This window comes from Varanus komodoensis, unplaced genomic scaffold (assembly GCF_004798865.1).
Source record: "Varanus komodoensis strain SLA01 unplaced genomic scaffold, ASM479886v1 scaffold109, whole genome shotgun sequence".
NCBI lineage: Eukaryota > Metazoa > Chordata > Lepidosauria > Squamata > Varanidae > Varanus > Varanus komodoensis.
Window position 1 is genome coordinate 863,021 of NW_025335313.1, and position 18,364 is coordinate 881,384.

At 45.8% G+C, this 18,364-nt stretch overlaps 1 protein-coding gene across 1 annotated transcript in view; it reads right to left on the reverse strand.

Moving 5' to 3' along the window:
- Positions 1-18,364, reverse strand: part of CARMIL2 (capping protein regulator and myosin 1 linker 2) — an 84,795-nt gene that overhangs the window by 45,829 nt on the left and 20,602 nt on the right. The window contains exons 8-18 of the mRNA XM_044419844.1: positions 16,758-16,831; positions 15,698-15,773; positions 13,519-13,607; positions 11,158-11,252; positions 9,172-9,258; positions 7,874-7,989; positions 5,795-5,872; positions 4,492-4,568; positions 3,189-3,293; positions 1,467-1,536; positions 427-508 (exon numbers count right to left, since the gene is read on the reverse strand). Coding sequence (XP_044275779.1) covers positions 427-508; positions 1,467-1,536; positions 3,189-3,293; positions 4,492-4,568; positions 5,795-5,872; positions 7,874-7,989; positions 9,172-9,258; positions 11,158-11,252; positions 13,519-13,607; positions 15,698-15,773; positions 16,758-16,831 — 949 coding nt within the window. The remainder of the gene's footprint in view (positions 1-426; positions 509-1,466; positions 1,537-3,188; positions 3,294-4,491; positions 4,569-5,794; positions 5,873-7,873; positions 7,990-9,171; positions 9,259-11,157; positions 11,253-13,518; positions 13,608-15,697; positions 15,774-16,757; positions 16,832-18,364) is intronic.

Sequence of the window (18,364 nt, forward strand, 5' to 3'; positions counted from 1 at the left end):
GGCACTGGTGCACCCCCACAAATGTGATGCCAACTGAGGAAGAGGTGGTGGAGCACAGCCTGTTCCTGCACCAGTCCACGGCAAGTGGGATCCCCCCGCACCCCAGTGGACTGGCAGGAAATCTCTGGTTGACCAGCAGCTGGAAACTACTGATTTGGAAGGAGCAGGCAAAACAGGAAGGAAACAACCCAGGGACTGAGAAAATAAAGTGTAGTGCATTCAATCAGCTGTTTGACAAACCCTGGATAGGGCAACTGACTATGGGTTGAATAAACCATGGGTTTACATAACAGGTGAAGCAGGAACATCTACAAATTCTAGCCTAAGGCCAGATCTGATGATAGGCCACAGAGAGCATGCAGCCTCCCTCATTGCCAAGGAAGAGGAAATATGCACTGTTATAACAAAGAAACTCATTAGACCTACCATTGTCAGACAAATTCAAGTCACTGATTGAACTGGCATCTGCAACCAGATCTTGGATCACCTGGGCACCTGCTGATCTCAGCTTTGTAAAGAAAAGAGGAGGAAAGGCTTTTATCATGCGAAAGAAAGCACATTTGGCTCAGACCAAAGTTCCATCTAGTCTACCACCCTGTTTCCCAGCAGTGGCTCATCTGATGCCTCTAAGAAGCACCAAAGGAAGGCATGGAGACATTAATACTCCTCCTATTCTTTCTTCCAGCGGCTGCCCCCAAACCTGGATACTGCATAAGGTCATCATGTCTAGTAGCCACTGCCAGCCTTATTGTCTTTGAATATAGCTAATTCCCTTTTAAAGCAAGCAAATTCCATATATTAATTAAGTGCTGTGCAAAATAGGAATTCCTTTTGTCTGTCCTAAAAGTTCAGCCAATCAGCTTCATAGAATAACAAAAGTTCTACTGTTGGGGTGAATTCTCTCTCCCTTCTTTATAGACAATGTGTAATTCTACTAAGTTGTACCTTATTGTACTAAATAGTCACCTTTTCCCAGAACTAAAAAAACCCCTTAAAGGTTGCAGTCTTTTCTCATAAGGAAAATGCACTAGCCTCCTGCTAATTTTGCATGCCATCTTTGCACCTTTCTCATGTCTACAATATCCTTTAGGGAAACAAGTAAAGCCTTTGCAGATATGGGATAAGCTACAGCCTAGGCTGTTCTCCATCACTCCAGAGAACCGACGCTTCTGCCCTTAAAGTCTTCTTATGTAGGCATCCTTTTTAATGCATCAAGCTTGTGCTTTTTAGCAAGACATTCTTTTGATACATTATGCAAAGATGCCGCCTGCATGCAGAACTATCATATCCCTCACTGAAAATAGGTAATGCATTTTCACTAGCCTCTCTCTTCACAGGACAATTTGCCCCATGCTCCGCTGGCTTACCCCAGTCAAAACTTCTGATCCTAGGCCTCAGGTGTAACTTCTGTCCCTTGGCCAGCAAGGACGTGAACCCTCAGACACACTTTCGGGATGACTCCTTACCTCACAGCTACTGACGTCCAGGTGCAGGTCGCTCAGCTGGGTATTATATGCCAAGCCCTGAAGGCAGGCCCTTTAAGAAACCAGAATGGGATCGAGAACAAATGCCATGAGTGAAGACTGGTTCTGCACCATGTCATCCAAGCGGGGATGGGAATGTATGCCTCACAGGATACGTCTGGCTTGATGTGGATCAGATCCCTCCCAAAACCCCCAATCGCCGAAGGCTGGCAGGGACAGGAGCTCCCACTTCTATCCCGGGCCAGTGATCAAAGACAGCTGCGGCATTTCCTCGAATGTTGCTCGCCCTCCCAGCCGGAAAGAGGAGCAGTGCACTTAGTGCATTACCCACCCAGTCCCTCCCCAGTGGAGGAAGGTGCCAGGTAGGCAAAGCTGTCTTAGCCAGAGTATGGGGAAGGGGACACTCCTTTACCCTGTTCCCCATTTGTTTGGGGGTGTTTTTGGCGTGTGTGGGTTTCCCCTTGCCAGGAAAACCCTGCAGCCATTCACACCAAGTCCTCAGCAGAGCTGCCAGGTCCTCGCCTGAGATGCTGGGTGGAGGAGAGCCTCACACCTCGGCCTGCAAAGGCTGTCCTGGCAGAGGATGCCTTCACACAGCAAAGCTGGTCCCTGGGATCATGTGAGAGTCAGGTAGATCATACAGACTCCTGCCCACCCCTTTCGTAAGCATTTGAACTCCTGTCCTTGCTTTCCTCCCTATGAGTTTGCTTCCTGGGGCCCTAGAAATGCAAGTATAATCTGCAAGATTATCTGGTGCAGCATCCTGTATCTGGCCAACCAGACACCCCAAGAAGGGTGTAAAAGCAAAGCTCTCCTATACTATTAATTCCCAGTAATATGCATTCTGAGGCATACTGGAGGTCTTGTTTTTTGTTTTGGCCCTAAAAGACCCATTTAGCTGCTATGGCTAACAGTGGCTGATTCCATGAATTCGTCTATTCCCCACATAAGGGTGTAGCTATCAGCACCATATCCAGCAGCCCAGGATGCCACACAGCTACACATGAGCTATGATATTCACCCCAACTAAACTTTACTCCCAGCCCACCTGTCCTTGCTGCCAGCGGAGGATATCTTGCTGTGCTTGCCTAGCGACCTTGTTTCCCTTATCATCTATTAGTTATTTAGGGCAATATTCAACTTGCACATAGGAAAACAGGAGTGACATCAGGGTCAGGTAACCCTTTTGGGCCAGGGGCACATTTGTGAATCTCTCCTGGGCCGCCACCGCATAACGGCTTCCGTGGGAGGCATAGCAAAGGACCAACAACTGCCGGAAGGACGGAGCATAAGGCACAAGCGGCAGCTGATCCTCCGCTAAATCTCTCCTTTGGACCCACAGTTTTTAGCATGAACAGAAATCTATTCCACAGCAATTCCAGCCTCAGGAAAGAAAATGTGTTGATTTTTTTAAAAGTGTGAGGAGCAGGGCACTTTGTTGGGCACTGAGAAATATGGCCCGGGCACATTGGAAGCCGGCTCCTGAGTTACAGTCCTCCTCAAACGAGCATCCTCACTGCAACTCTCTGATGCAGATCATTCATGTGCAAACTAGGGGACTGGCCCCCGGAGAAGGGTAATGGTTGCACGAGCACACCAGCCCATGGCCGAGAGGGAGCTTGGATCCAAAGCGCCTCTGGCTCACTCAATGGCTTTCTCTCCCCGTATCTCCACTCACAGGACTTCAGTTCCTCCACCCCTCACCTCAAAGCCTCTGACGGCAGCTTGGTTCCAGCCAGGGAAACGTACTGGAGAGCAGAAGCCTTGCTGAAGAATGTGCTGACCCCAAGAGGAACATTCCTGTTCTTCCTGAAAAGCAAGGCAGGCTTTCAATCTCTCTCTCTCTCTCTCTCTCTCTCTCTCTCTCTCTCTCTCTCTCTCTCTCTCTGTGTGTGTGTGTGTGTGTGTGTGTGTGTGTGTGTGTGTGTGTGTGTGTGTGGAGGCCCTCAGACTGTCTTACAAGTCCCATCAAAAGCAATGGGGAACTGTTATGGTTATACAGAACGGGCTAATTGAGCTAACACTTTGCAACCTCTTGCAGAAAATTTATCTATTTAGCCCAGAAACACATTGAATAAAGAACATAATATGCATCTTATCCATAAATCTCTATCTACCAACATGCTGTTCACACGCATAGCCAAGAACATCACAGATCTTACAAAGTTCCAAATATTGGTAAAATTGATAAATAAGCAATTTTTACAGAACTGGTGCATATTGTATATTTTTACTACAGAAACAGACCTTTTGGGCACATACCTTGTATTTTGCTGGCACACAATTTATTAATTAGTCCTGAATATTGGCTGTTTTAATGTGCCCTGTGCTAAATTGTATGGCAATGGTTATAAAAATGGGACAACCATCCAGCAGGCCCTGATTCTAGAGACTGCACCTTGCCGGGAAAAAGAAGAGACAGAGATCCACCAAAGTCACTGCTCCAGTGCTTGTCTAGCCATATAAGAGCCAGTGACGTTTTCTACAGGAAGCAAGGTTCCTTTCCACACGGCTTGCTGTTCTAAAGAGCATCGGTGCATGATAAATGTGGCCTTGGTTCCCATAATCTGTGTATTTTCCTTCCAAGTAGCAACAGGTGATATTGCTTTGGGGGCTGTCATAGATCTTCAGCAGCCATTCGCTAATACTGTGTTTCATAGGAAAAGGCGGATTCAAGTGCTGTTTGGATTGCTGAGCAGAACTGGGGCACATGGGCCCCGGTGACATAAAAAGGTAGGACAGCAGGGGTAGCATGCATAAGAGGAGACAGAGCCAGTAACAAAGAGCAGGTCCTTCTATAATTTCTGTGCCATTCACAGGCATCTTCATGCTTTTGTCCAAAATAACAAAGACTCTCTGAAAATAGAGAGTAAAACAAGCTCAGTGTTTCACTTTAATTCCCCCTGTTGCTTTCTGGGCCAGGCTATGTGACTGAAGGCCCACATAATGCTTCCCTTCCTCTGGTGGCCCGTCGAAAAAGGGGAAGGAAATGCTCCCCAGTTCATACTTGCGAGAGTAAACATTCTTGGATAGGTTCAGATGGACCAGGCTTTTGCAGCATCCCGCAGCCAAGGCATCAAAGAGCTGGGAACACAGGAGAAAACGGTCACTGGGTATTGTGGAGAAACCAGATAATGCCTCACTTCAAACCCAGCAACCTCCACGCTGTAACAGAAGCAGCCATTCATTCCCAACAGGAAAGAGGAACATCTTGGACAACAAATCCAGGCAACATGTGGGCTACTTTGACAGATATGGGAGAAGGTGCTTATCGGATTGGGCCTTTCCTGCCCTGTCTATGCTGTGGACACCACACACTTTTCCCTTTCCTAACGACTCAGGCTTGTAGCAGGGTGGCAAGGAAAATTACAGAAAAAGGGTCAAACAGACTTGAAGTGCTGAATTACATTGAAGCATAGTAATTTTATAAAATCTATAGAGCACAGTGCCCAGGAGAACCTTTACCTCTGGGGCAGTAATTGGGCGGAATTCAGTTTCAGTGTTTCTCCTTGCACAAATAAGGGGGTTAGAGACTCGCTTTTTTATTTAAACAAAAGTGTAACTTCGGAGAAGGGGCTTGTACCAGGAAGCCAGCCCCACACATGCCTTACTATGGCTATAAGCCTGCCCCCTATAGCTTTGGTCACTATCTCACCCCACTACACAAGGCACACCCAATCTCAGATGCTCCCAGATGCGTTGAGCTACAATTTCCATCCTGAAGAAATGGCTGGGGAAAGCTGCCTGATGGCTCCATTCGGTCTTGGTCTATAGTCCTGTGTGGAGCCATCCTGGCCACTGGGAGGAGAGGAGGCCTCCTGCCAGAGCCCTTGGCAAAAGCATGTTAGCTCAGCAGCAAAGCACCAGCTCCACATGCAAAAAGTCACAGGAAAACATGTAGCGGGGCTGGCACGAAGTCTACTTGAGGCCTTGGGAAGTTGCCACCAATTATTTATTTATTTATTTATTTATTAAAACATTTTTATGCCGCCCCATTCGCTGAAGCCTCGGGGCGGCTTACAACAATAAATTAAAAATAATTATAATATTAAATTACAAAAAATATAAACATTAAATTAAAAATACAAAAATACAATATAAAATAAGCCGCCCGATTAGACGTGACTGTGAGTAAGGCTAGATAGACTCAGGGTCTGACTCAGTGCAGGAGAGCTTCATGGGTTTCCCCAACACGTCTTGCACTTGTGGCAGCCCTCCCCTGCAATATGGAGTCTTCAGTTCTGTGGGAAAATGACACGGCGCGGTGTGTTCAAAGAGAGTAAGACACAGCAAGAGCTGCCAGTGCTCACCACATCCAAGGCACAGTCTGTCCCAGAGAGATCAAGGTGACCCAAAGCATGTGGCTGACTCAGGAAGGAAAACAACGCCTGGGAAAGAGACGCAGAGCTTCAGCCGCTTGAGAGGGAAACGCACAACGCGGCTACGAGTGTGAGCTGGAGTGCCCCTGAAAAGTGCGAGGCGACAGGTCCAACAGACCTCTGCTGGACTGCTGCACGGGATTCTGGTTTTGTTTGATCTTTACTGATAATTATTTGCTAAAAGAGCTCAATTCAAAGTACAGGTTGTTACCTTTAAAGCCCCAGATGCTTTTCGGCTACGATGCCTTAAAAGAGCCTTTCTCAACTTCATTCCTTTCAGGTATTTTGGCCTACAGCATCAACGTGTTGAACTGAGCATGGCTTTGTTTTCAACCCCTGAAGTTTGTGTAACTTCAGCCCATAAGTTACACAAACAAACCATCAACGTCTCCGATATGTTACAATATTTATAAAACTGATTGCGACTAAAACAAAAACTAAAATAACCTCATTTAAAGCCTTATCAGTCACAATTGCTGTCTATGCAAATCAATTCAGTTTAAGCAACAACAGAACTGAATAAAACGTATTTGTAATTTATTGCTTGGGATGGCAAAGAATGCCAGCATGTGATTATCCATTAACTGTAAGGACTATATTGTCTCACTCCGTTCTGAGGTTCTGCTGCCGGTTCCCCCATGAATAGGGGCCTAAGGATGATGAGAAGGGCCTTTTCGGCGGTGACCCTGACACTATTGGATACCCTTGTGTGTATGGCCCTGTTATTATATGTCCTCTGACAGCTCATGAAGAGGTGCCTATTCAAGAAGGCTTTGGGTAACTTTGGTAAGTCTGTGCAGCTGGTGAAATGGTGGTGGTGGTGGGGGAGCTGCTATTATCCTCCATGCTGATTTTTTTTGCTGCATTATTCTTTAAACCTTTTTTTTGTATTTGTGGTTAGCATTACTATTACACTGCATTTATATCCTACCTTTTTCTTGAGGTAAACCCAACGAGACTTACATGACTCGATTTTGTCCTCACAGCAACCCTGTGAGGTAGGCTAGGTTGAGAAGGAGTAACTGGGCCAGTGTCATCCATAGAAGCCCCATGGCCAAGTGGGGGCTAGAACCCAGATTTCCAGTGTCCCAGTCCAATATTCGAACCACCACTCCACACAGGCTGATGTTGTTAGTCCCCTGACTTCCTAGCTGAAGAAAGGCGGTAAGATTGGGCCTTTTCATAGGTCTGAGGCATAAAACCAGAAAGAGCTGGACTTGTTCAAGACCGTGCATTTTACATGTAAATGGTTCCCAGTTCAATCAACGGCACCTCGGTTAAAAACATTTCAAGGTTAAGAAAAGCTCAAAGATCCAACCAGCACAGCGGGTCTCCCTCACAAATGTTGCACCAGCCTCCACAAATGTTACCAGGCAGACGCAGGTTTAGGAAGCCTGTGTTTGCCTCCCAGCTTGAATATGGCAGATCACAGTACATGAAATAGAAATGGATATGCTTTGGGGAAACACTCCAGTCTGGGGCAGAAGCACCAGCCGAGTGGAAGTCAGGAACAGCTGCAGCGCCCGAGTTCCTCCTGGCTTGTACTTGGACCACAAGGAAAAGAGTCTCTTTAGCTCGCTTGGACACGTGTGTGGTTAGTCCTTTATTTATTTAATTTCTATACCACCCAACAGCCAAAGCTCTCTGGATGGTTCACAACAGCTTGAACTGGTTGACAGCCAAACAGGGTAATGAGCCAGCTTAAAGCTGGTGGATTGGCAAGACAAAAATGGTTAGAAATAGATCCTAGCAGCCGGGCAACGAAATCAAGGCCATTATAGGAAGTGAAGCCATCCGAAGTCCCTGGAGGCACGCCTTGCAGACAAGCCATCAGTGCTCTAGGGAATGGAAGCTAATGGGAACTGGCCGTCTTATCTGGAAAATGCTGCCATCCCAGGATAGCAGTGTTGGAGCTGCACAGTAAACCCGGACTTCCCAAGCTGTGCCTGACTCTGAGAAGAACAAGAGGCAAAGTATATTTACAGATGGATCCCGAGTGTCCATACTCACAGTTGCGGCTGCACCTTCAGTGGCCAGGCAACCGGGGTTTCCTGAGAGGTCCAAGTGACACAGAGAAGTTTTGAATAGTTCATTGGAGACGAGAGACTGCAGAAGGGCAACCATTCCTAGTAAGACAGAAGAATCGTGGAAAGGCGGTAAGACAGCATTGAAAGGAATGCCGGCGCCAAGTTATTGTGAAGCTCCAGAGAGAGGGACACATTTACACACACAGACACACAGCCTAGCCAAATTCTTCATTGTCAGGCTGGCCTTGCTTAGCTTGAATTATTGCTGGTAAAAGTCAGTATTTAGTGCCAGGAAATGAAATCTTAACCAGAAGCTAGAAAATGGGCAGGTATTCTTTCAAGCAGATGGGCACCACTGGATTATATGCTCCAGCACAACTAAGAAATTTACTAAACACCAACAACTTAGTGTGGTGTAGTGGTTAGAGCATGGGACTGGGACTCAGACGATCTGGGTTTGAGTCCCCGCTCAGCCATGGAGCCAACTGGGTGACTTTGGGCCAGTCACAGACTCTCAGTCCAACCTACCTCACAGGGTTGTTGTTGTGGGGATAGGATGGAGGAGAATGATGTAAGCTGCCTTGAGCCCTTTGTAGGAAAAAGGCAGGATATAAATCCAAAAATAAATAAAGAAACAAACTGGGACATGCAGGCCTTTCCCTCCAAAGGGGCAGCTGCAACCAAGACTGGCTGTACCAATAGGCTGAGGGAAGGGCCACCTCAGCAGTGATGCAGCCTATCAGGAAAGGTTGGTCAGTGTTACTTTTAAATTTCCTTTTCACTCCCAAGAAAGGATTTGTGATATTTTCTGTTCCAGGTGTGAAAATAGCTTGGACAGTCTTGAAGACTATGCACCCTGCCTTGGCAGCAGGGGTGGGTACCTCAGTGGTATTAAAAAGCAGAAAAAGTTCTGTTTCTGTTTGCTATAATTACACCAAGACTCTAAGGGGGTTCTGAGGCACTGAACGAGCTCTCCATACACAGGAGAAACAGAGTGTGTGTCATTTTAAAAATTAATGCAATTACCTGAACCCTAACCTTGAACTGAGGGAAAAGAGTCAATACAGAAGGAAGTAAGGCCAATACATGCAGTTAGCCACACAGCAGATGATCATAAATGGTGCTACAAAAATATACACACTTTACATTCTAACTGATGGAGGATGTCTATATTGGAGTGATGGAGGAGGTTTATATTTCTGTTCTCTTTGTGGAGCTATTGCCAGCCCAAAACAGCACCACCCTAGCTCCACGGTGGGATTGCAGCCATCGCCTCCATACCTTTCTGGCTCAAGGAGGTCCTAGCGAGGCTCAAGCTTCTGAGGTTCTTGATGTGCTGCTCAAAGACCTGGCTCAAAGCAATTATGCCTGAAGAGAGAACAGCATGACAGAGGTTACAAGGCCCCTGACGAGACGTGGGAGGCAACCAGATGACCGTATCCCAGTGCTGCTGGAATGGAGAGGCAGCTCCTGGTGTTACCTAATCATTATTTTTTCCTTGTCAACAACGGATAGGCTTGCAGCTGCCTTTCCACACTTCTGGAGATATTGCCCACCCTGCTATGTTTCATCATGACATGGAATGTGGAAGAGAAGGGAAAAGAGAAGGTAAAACAGCCATATTTTAATTCTTTTCTCCCCTTCCAATAATTCAATTTGCATGATGCTACTGATTTAAGTAACCCTTGTCTTGTTAGAAATATTTAAAAATAAATGTTTTCTATGCTTGTTTTAGATCATAATTGCTTTAACTGAGGCGAGGTAGGAATCATGTGTTTCTAAAATGCCAGTGACCAAAAGGCACTGTCATTTAAAAATATTTTTAAAAACCAGTACTTTAACACTGTTGCAAGCTTTTCTAAGCAAGGCTATCAAATATTGGCTCAGTCTTTGGTTTCAGGTCAGAACCAGTTGTGAGCTGTACACTAGGAGTTTTTTTGCTACCTAATATCTGTGGTGCTACTCTATATCAGAATAGCATGAATACACAGGTATTTCTTTTGCTTTCAGAAATAAAACCCTATTTTTCCTGCTCTGAAACCCCCAAGGAAGTGCTCTTAAAAGCAAACAGCAAAACCGGAGGATCAACTGTTGTCTAAACAGCCTGTAAACAACTGAGAGCAAAGATTCAGGAGCACACAAAAATGCCTGATGTAGAAAAACTTTCCAATTAAGTGCACTTGAGCGAATATTTTACTTTTTGTAAAACATAGCTGAAGAAATGCTTTGTGCTAATTAAAAGTTCAGTCCCAGCAAACAGAAACAGCAATAAGCCTTATTTCCTCACATATAAAGTAAACATGATCACCTGTGATACAGGGTCCATGTGAGGCAACCCCTTCCGCCACCAGCAAAGCACCCGATAAAGATGGGGAATAACTTAGCAAATTAAAATACCATATAAATGAGCAACAGTTGAAGCACATACAATAATTAGAGCGTTGGAAAGGTTCTTTGTCCTCAAATTCTAAAGGCAGAACGTGCAGCTTTTGCAAGTTCAAGTTCTAAAGGGAGGAACAAGAATCTTTCTCCGGGTTAGCACAAGATGACTTCGCCAGGAAATGCTCAGGTGTTTGCTCACCACATGATCAGAATCATGAGAGAGGGAGAACGGTACTATGCGTCATGGCCCCGCCCACTCCCTTGCTTGGTCCTCCATGCTAGGACACCATTCCAAGAAATTTTCTGTGAAACATGTTTCCGTTAGTGCAGTGAGGCACGGGTTCAAATGAGTTGTTTAGTGCACTGCAGCTTAGACTACACCTCTGTCATGTATTTAGTCTTTTGGGCAGGTTTCTTACCCTTTGCCATACCTCATCGGGCAACAATTTTGTGGGGGTGCCCAGGAAAGCTTCTCAACTGCCAAATGTGTCCGAGGCCCCAAAGAGTTGCCTAAACCTGCTTCGTGCATGTGAGGACCAATGTCTTCCGTTTTATTCATGTGGGCTATCCGTGTGTTTTAGAACTTGGATTTTAAATTTAAATTTAAACTTGGTTTGTAAATTGCATGGGGAAACTAGAGTAGGGTCTTTTCTGCAGACATTCTCCCTTCATGTAATCTTCCTGTTCCTCTCCATTTTATCCTCACAATACACTTGTAAGGTCGGTTAGGCTGAGACTAACCCAAAATCACCCATCAGCTTCAAGGCTGAGCAGGGACTAAAACCCAGATCTCCAGAATCCCAGTCCAACACGCTAACCACTGCACCACACTGGATCAGAATCTGACAGAGTACGTAACTACTGTGAAGGTCAGGAGAGCACTACCTCGGTCCTCTAGCAGGTTTCCAGAGAGATCAATTGTGTTTAAGGCAGAGTCTGGATGATCATGGAGCACCTGGGCCATCTCTTGAGCAAAATCACTGCAAAGGAAGAGAGTTCACACAATAAGCAGCAGCTCCACCACAACAGAACAAAACTAGGGGCGCACAGAGTGTGGCCAACCAAAAGCTTGTGGTCATCGGGAATCTCGCCCTTGCACAATACCCCCCCAGAATTAAGTGCAGCACTAGGGACAATTCCCTGCTCTCCTCCCACGAGGAAGAGGGGATGAGGGAAGCAGGGTTGCTCTTGGAACCGTCTTCTGAGAAAGCAAGACCCGGCCCTCGCAGGGGTGATTGTGCTCTCTGTTACCAAGGCACTTGACGCACTCCCGAAGCTCAGTGTTAAAGCAAATCTAAGATTCCCCCTTTTCCCGCATTGACGGAGTCAGAGTCAGGATTAAAGGAAATCAGGAGACAATCCAAAAGGCAAAGCAGCAGAACAGGCAAATGGTCAAGCACAAAGGCTTCACTCACATGGGATCAGGCTAAGGCAGGAGTGGTCAGGGTGGAAGCAAAGGTCAAGGGACAGTCGAGCAGTCAGAGTCAATATACAGTCTAGAAACAGAGTCAAGCAGCAGCCCAAGGGGCTGTGGCCCCAAGGAGAAGCACTAGGTGAGTGTGAAACACAAGAAATGAGGCACTGAAATGGAAGGAACTGGCTAAACTGAAGCTTAAAGCTGATACAGACTGAGCTTCTTGAGCCCCACCCAGGGCTCAGCTGCATTGCCTTATAGGGCCTCTAGCAAAACTCCTACCCAGGAGGGGGGGCCTTTCTCATTGCTCCCAAGGAATTAAGCAGTGTTCTTAAAGGGGCTCTGTTGACCTGCTTCTTAAGGGGGTGATTCCTCAGCCTCTACTGCTGAGGCGAGTTCCCCAGCTCCAGTGGGGTTTGAGTAGCAGCAGCTCCCTTGATAGTGCCAGCGCCTCCAGATCTCATGCCACGCATGGCTCCTTGGTGGCATCTGTTCCTGGGAACTCTAGCTCCCCTCAGAGGAGGAGTCTTCCAGGGAGGGCAGCCCGCCCTGCCACATTAGGGCCGTGGAGGAGGGAACAGGCAGTTGTTCGGAGAACTTCCAAAGTGCTGCATAACCGCATAACAACCCCTAATTACAGCGTCATTTCCAAGACTGCAGCTGGGCACACGCAGCAGAGGGTAGTGGAACACTTGCCACGGCAAGCAAAATTGTGGACCCCTAAATGTGGACGTTGGTGAGCAAGCAGAACCCCATAGTGACTCTGGAAGTCAGCCTGACTGAACACCATCAGGCCGCACACCCCTGTGAATCTGCTTTTAAACCCACACCTGTGCTCTCTGCCCTCTTGCTGGGAGAAACAAACGATCAGAGAAGGTCACATGCTATTCTACTTATTACAGCAGTAGGCATGAAAGAGGAAAATTGATATTAATAGCTATATTATTTATTTTCTTGCTCTGAGTGTATGTGCTGGCGTGTGCCACATTGCTTTTATCTGCCACCTCATTGTGACTGGCACAATGCTTGTCTATCTTCCATGGGATTCGGTGGTTAAGAATTTCTGACAAATTTTATAAAATGATTGCAGACTAAAGTGTTAACTGAATTAAAACATTCAGGTCAGGTGTGTCTTGCAGGAGCTCTGCTGTGGTTTTCTGGTCCTGTGGAGAATGCATATTTTGTAATGAATAGATCTGAACATTCTCTAAGAATTCAAGATAACATCTACCGGATTGCCCCAAAGCACCATTCGCATTCAGTGTTCTCCTTCCTCTGGTTTCCCTAGCCCTTTAAGATGTGTTAGACTACAATTCTCATTATTCCTAGTCAGCCAAATTAAAATGAGATTTTATTGATAAAAGGGCATCTGATTAATTGGGCAAGACACTGAAAAGTTTTACAAGGCTTTTTCTTAAAAGTGCTTATAAAAATTACAGATGGCAGCAACATCATAAGAGGCGGCACCTGTTGCGCATACACACATTGCTGAAAACTAGAGCAAGTGTGCTGGTTTGTTCCAAGCTATTACTAAGCCTTATGTAATTTTATGTGGCTTTACATAAACAGACCCATGCCAACAAATCTGATTCACCAGCTCAGATGCCATTCCTCGAGTGGCCATCTCTTTGGCAGAATATTTCACTCAGTCCAGAATAACTGGCTTGCTCATTTCCAGGACTGGCATTCATGTGCGATGAACCTTCTGCTGGCTTGATGGGAAAGAAGCTTACCTGCAGTCGGGCAATATCCCACTCCAAGAGCAACCAGCATTTTATGTATTAACTGATTCACAAGTTAGTGGTAATCAAAGAGCAAACCCCTTTCCTTACACCTTCAAGCCACAGTTTTCCAATACCAGCTCTTCCAAAGTTACTGATTTACTGAGCACATGGAGGATCTGCTCCAGGATATCCAGACTCTGAGACGGAAGAAAACAAAAATACTGTCAAGATCCTGCAAGAGGCAGGACCAGTCACCCAAGAACTTGGAAGCAGTGACTGAAACAGCAAACAACTTATTAAGCAATAATCCCCACAACTTGTTCATAACCAGCAATATAATTTAAGGCTATACATGGAAATGCCTTTTTCTTTATTCCCCTGTTCTTACTCATCCTCCCCTGGCAGTCCTTAAATGACTTGCAGTACAAGCACAGGCAACTGTTTTTACCAGGTTTGTATGTAATGACAACCCATGAGTTGTTTAAAGCATAGTTGCAGAGGAACCATGGTTTCGTGCTGGGTTCAAACTGTGGATTGTTTCTTCTTCTTCAACAACTCTGAATTCTGAGTTTGCGCATTGTATCAACTCAGCAATGAAGCATCCCTGGGATGTTGATTATTCACTTGGGCTGGTGTGGCCCCACTAATTAATGGGTTAAACAATCCACAACTTGGCATTATATGTGAACCACGTCTGCATGTCCAACTTGCCTACTGTGACCGCAAGCAAATTTCCAAAGTCTGAGACAAAAGTCTTTCAGCATGAGTCTTCAGCTGGGAATGGCGGACTGGGCCTTATGCATGCGTGGGGAGACTGAACGCCGAGCTATGGCCCTACCCCTGTGCTTCTCTTTGCCACAAGCAATTTCTCACTTACATCCCAAAAGATCCATGGCAGCCTTCCCAAACTTGGCACCCTTCAGATATTTGGGGCTGCAGATCCCCACCCCTGCCCATTGGCCATAGAAGAAGTTGTCTATGGCAGTGGTTTTCAACTGCCGGTCCGCCAGCATTTCCTGCCCGTTGTGTGCATGCCTGACAGTCGCATCTCGCTGGCCAGGACCAGCACGGGGTGGCTGCGCTTTCACTGCTGATTCCCCACCTCTTCTTCCGCCGAGGAAGCAGGGAAGGAAAGAGGCAGCTCAATGGGAGCGGTGGCACTGGGTGGGGCTATTTATTTTATTTTTATTTATTTATTTTTCAATTTATATCCTGCCTTTTTCCTGAAAGGGCTCAAGGCAGCTTACATCATTCTCCTCCTCCATCTTATCCCCACAACAACAACCCTGTGAGGTAGGTTGGGCTGAGAGGCTGTGACTGGCCCAAAGTCACCTAGTTGGCTCCATGGCTGAGCAGGGACTAGAACCCAGATGGTCTGAGTCCCAGTCCCACGCTCTTAACCACTACACCACACTGGCATTCTCCACACTTATCCCCACAACAACAACCCTGTGAGGTAGGTTGGGCTGAGAGGCTGTGACTGGCCCAAAGTCACCCAGTTGGCTCCATGGCCAAGCAGGGACTAGAACCCAGATTGTCTGAGTCCCAGTCCCACGCTCTTAACCACTACACCACACTGAAGACGGGTCTTGTCTTCATGCTATGAAGACGGGTCTTGTCTTTTTTCCGCTGGGAAGAGAAATGCTGAGGCGGGCTTGTGCTGCGTGTGTTTTCTCACCCAATCTGTGCTGGTGCTTATGCGGGTCTGGGGATGGGGGGGGGTCATTGTATTTCAGTATTTAACATTATGAATATTACTGTATTTAGTAACTTCATTTGATTTTGCATTGCTCTGTTGTTAATATTGTGTTTGGATTTTCTATAAGCATAGTATAGCATTTATATTGACTGAATATTTTGCCATTGTAAATTTTAGTAATCCTCAAAAAGAAGCAACAGCAGATTTTCCAGTAGCCTTATTTGAATTACATATTGCTCTCTGAAAATTTCAGTTGTATTTGATTATGTTTAATTTCAGTATTTTATTCTTTTATTGGCATTTTTACTGCTCAGTTTCTGGTTATTTTAGAGAATTTTCATTGAATTTACTATGTTTAAAAACTAATACGCAAAATACTATATGTATATGATGCTTTTTATTTCTGCCTCACAGGTCCCCAAAATAATTTTCCTATTTTTACTGGTCCCCAATTGTGAACAGGTTGAAAACCACTGGTCTGTAACATCTGGAGAGCACCAGGCTGGTCTGTAACAGGCTGAAGCCCACAGATGTCACTGGCAGCTGGGGGCATCTTGCTCTTCTCCCACACCCGTCACCAAAACTCACCAGTTTGAAGTCTTTGCAATGCAGCCTTGTGAACCACTGATTATACGACAAGCCGGCCACACTAAGAGCCAGGTCCCTGCAGCAGGACAAGCAACAATGCAGTTAAGTACAGATACCAAGTTTTTCTACACACGGCTGGTAATCAATACGTCAACTTTTGGTTTCATCAAATAGCAGACACCCAGAACTGAAAACAAGAGCTTTTCCGTTCTTGATGTTCTGCTTTATGACCTCCAGGTGGTGCCATGTTTGAGCAGAAGAGGGTAAATACACAAAAAGCCACTTCCCCGCAACCCCGAAAGAGAAAAAAGAAAATGGAGAAAAGCATCTTTTCTTTGTAGCTTGTAAGCCCAATGGCAGGGCCTGTCTCTTACTGAGATGAGACACTTTGGGAGACAGCAGACTGAAAAACAGAATAGAATATAGCCAAGAAACAAATGTGTCGGATGCTTAGGGTTTCTTTATGGAAGGCATGTATTGCATGCTTGCAATCCCACACTCAGAGAGTCTGTGGGTCTTTTCCACAATGTTGTCATACTCCAGGGCCTCTTCTGAGGTTTTCAGACATTTTAGTGAACTTTTTAGAACAAGAACAGTCAGCTATTATTTTCAATCATGCTACAAAATGGCAACACATTTCGCACAGTTGTGCTTTCCAGCAACACCATCTTGTAGTTTTGTTACAGAACATTAGGAGTGCAGAGGAGGAAAAAAACCTTAGGACAAAAACACACTGAAAGGATATAATCATCTTCTCACAAGTAAAATGGCCAAAGAAGCTTTACTGAAGCCACAAATTAAATACTGCATGTAGAGAAGACCTCTGCGTCCTTGACCTGAATGTTCTACATAGCCTTTTTCAGCTTCTGAGATTTGCAACACGGCATCTCTGTTGTAGTGGTGACATTTTAGTTGCTTTTTTATTTTTTATTTTTTAGAAACATGCTTTTTCAGGGTGACAGCTGAAGTCTTTAGGATTCTGCACATTCCACCACATTTTAACATTGTCTGGTGTGATGATCCCACTCCAGTATCGTACAAACCCTTTGCACCCACTCACTGGCTCTGCAGATGGTTGAAATCCAGTAGGTTGAACTCCCTGCATTCCTGGTTCTGATAGATATTATCCACATCCTGCAAAAGTGGAAAAGGGGAAAATAGCATATTCAAAAACCTGCAAAGAAGCTATCAAAACATAGTATCCTTTGGCTATCTCCAAGGCCTGCTTTTGTTTCGTCCTAAGAGCAGTTGTTTGTTTATGTATTAGATCAGAGGAAGCAGCCCCAGCTGGTCTAGGAACTCTGGGATACAAGCAGCCAAGCTCCCAGGGAGTGAGAGACCAAAGAGAGCAGGCCGTTTGACAGGGGAGGTCCCTAACTTTTTGTTATTTTAAAAACTTTTTTCCTCTTCACTTTGTTCCCCTTAATCCCCCCCCACCTTTTTGTTTTGTTTTCTTCCTTGTAACGTGCTCCTGTTTACTGGTAGGACTGTGTTGTTAACGTCCAAGGAAGACAGGGACGCACTGGTCGCTTTCAGAGGCCCAGCAAGCTAGAATTAACAAGGCAGCGGGACGAATGGGCCAAGAAGACTCCCCAGGGGTGGTGACCTGCAACACCTGTGCAGTTGCTTTTCCTGCCTGAGGTCAGCATGGTGTGCATCCTCAACAAGTGCAAGCTATTAGCCCTGCTGGAGGAAAAGGTGCGTGCACTGGAGCTGCAGATGTCCGCCCTAAAGGGAACAAACGAAGAGGAAGAGCTTCTAGAGAGAGTGATGGAACTGCAACAGCTACGAGCAGTGCAGAAGCAGGGCGTGCAGAAGCAAGCTGGGGCAGGAGAGGAGAATCCCGGAAGGGTGCTTTTGAACTGCTTGCAGCAATTAACAGAAGAAACAGGAGTACATTCAGCTTGCATGAACTTCATGACACACTGAGAGATGTTGAACAAGAGGATAAAAGACAACCAAATAAGAGAAATGTTACGGCTTGCAATATAATAATAATAGAAGAGTTTTCGAGTTATCCATCTTTCAGTAATTTGGTAAAAGGCATCCTTACAGGCAGTGCTTTTTTTGTAAAAAAAAAAAAAAATGCCAGAACTCACATCTTGGGGTCACACTTTTACACTAAAAAAGATTTTCAATTCACCAACTTTTTTTGAAATAAAGAACTTATTTACTTTTGCATGTAGTCAGTCACTCTACATACACACAAACATAATGGTTGCCGCCGGCAGTAAGCACTTAGCGTGCAACCACACAACCAATCCCAAGCCGAGCAGCGTCCCAAGCCGAGCAGCACCCTCACAATCAGTGCGGACGCACAAGCAGCCCACATGCACTAATTTAATGATTTTTGCTGCTGATCTGCTACGCCCGACAGGGCGATTCAAAATCACTTGGAAAAATCCCTTGGGAAAATCCGTCAAAAAAAGGTGCCAGAACGCCGTTCCGGTGTGTTCTATGACAAAAAAAGCCCTGCTTACAGGCATTCTTAGTTGGAATTACCTGCTGACACACACCAACTAGAACAGCCTTCTCCAAGCTGGTACATTCCAGTGCCTTTTATTTCACCTCCCATCTGCCTCAGCCAGTTTGCCCAGTGGCGAGAAATGCTGGGACCTCAGCTTGCAGCAGTCAGAGCTACCTGGAATACACTTGCTCCTTATTCTG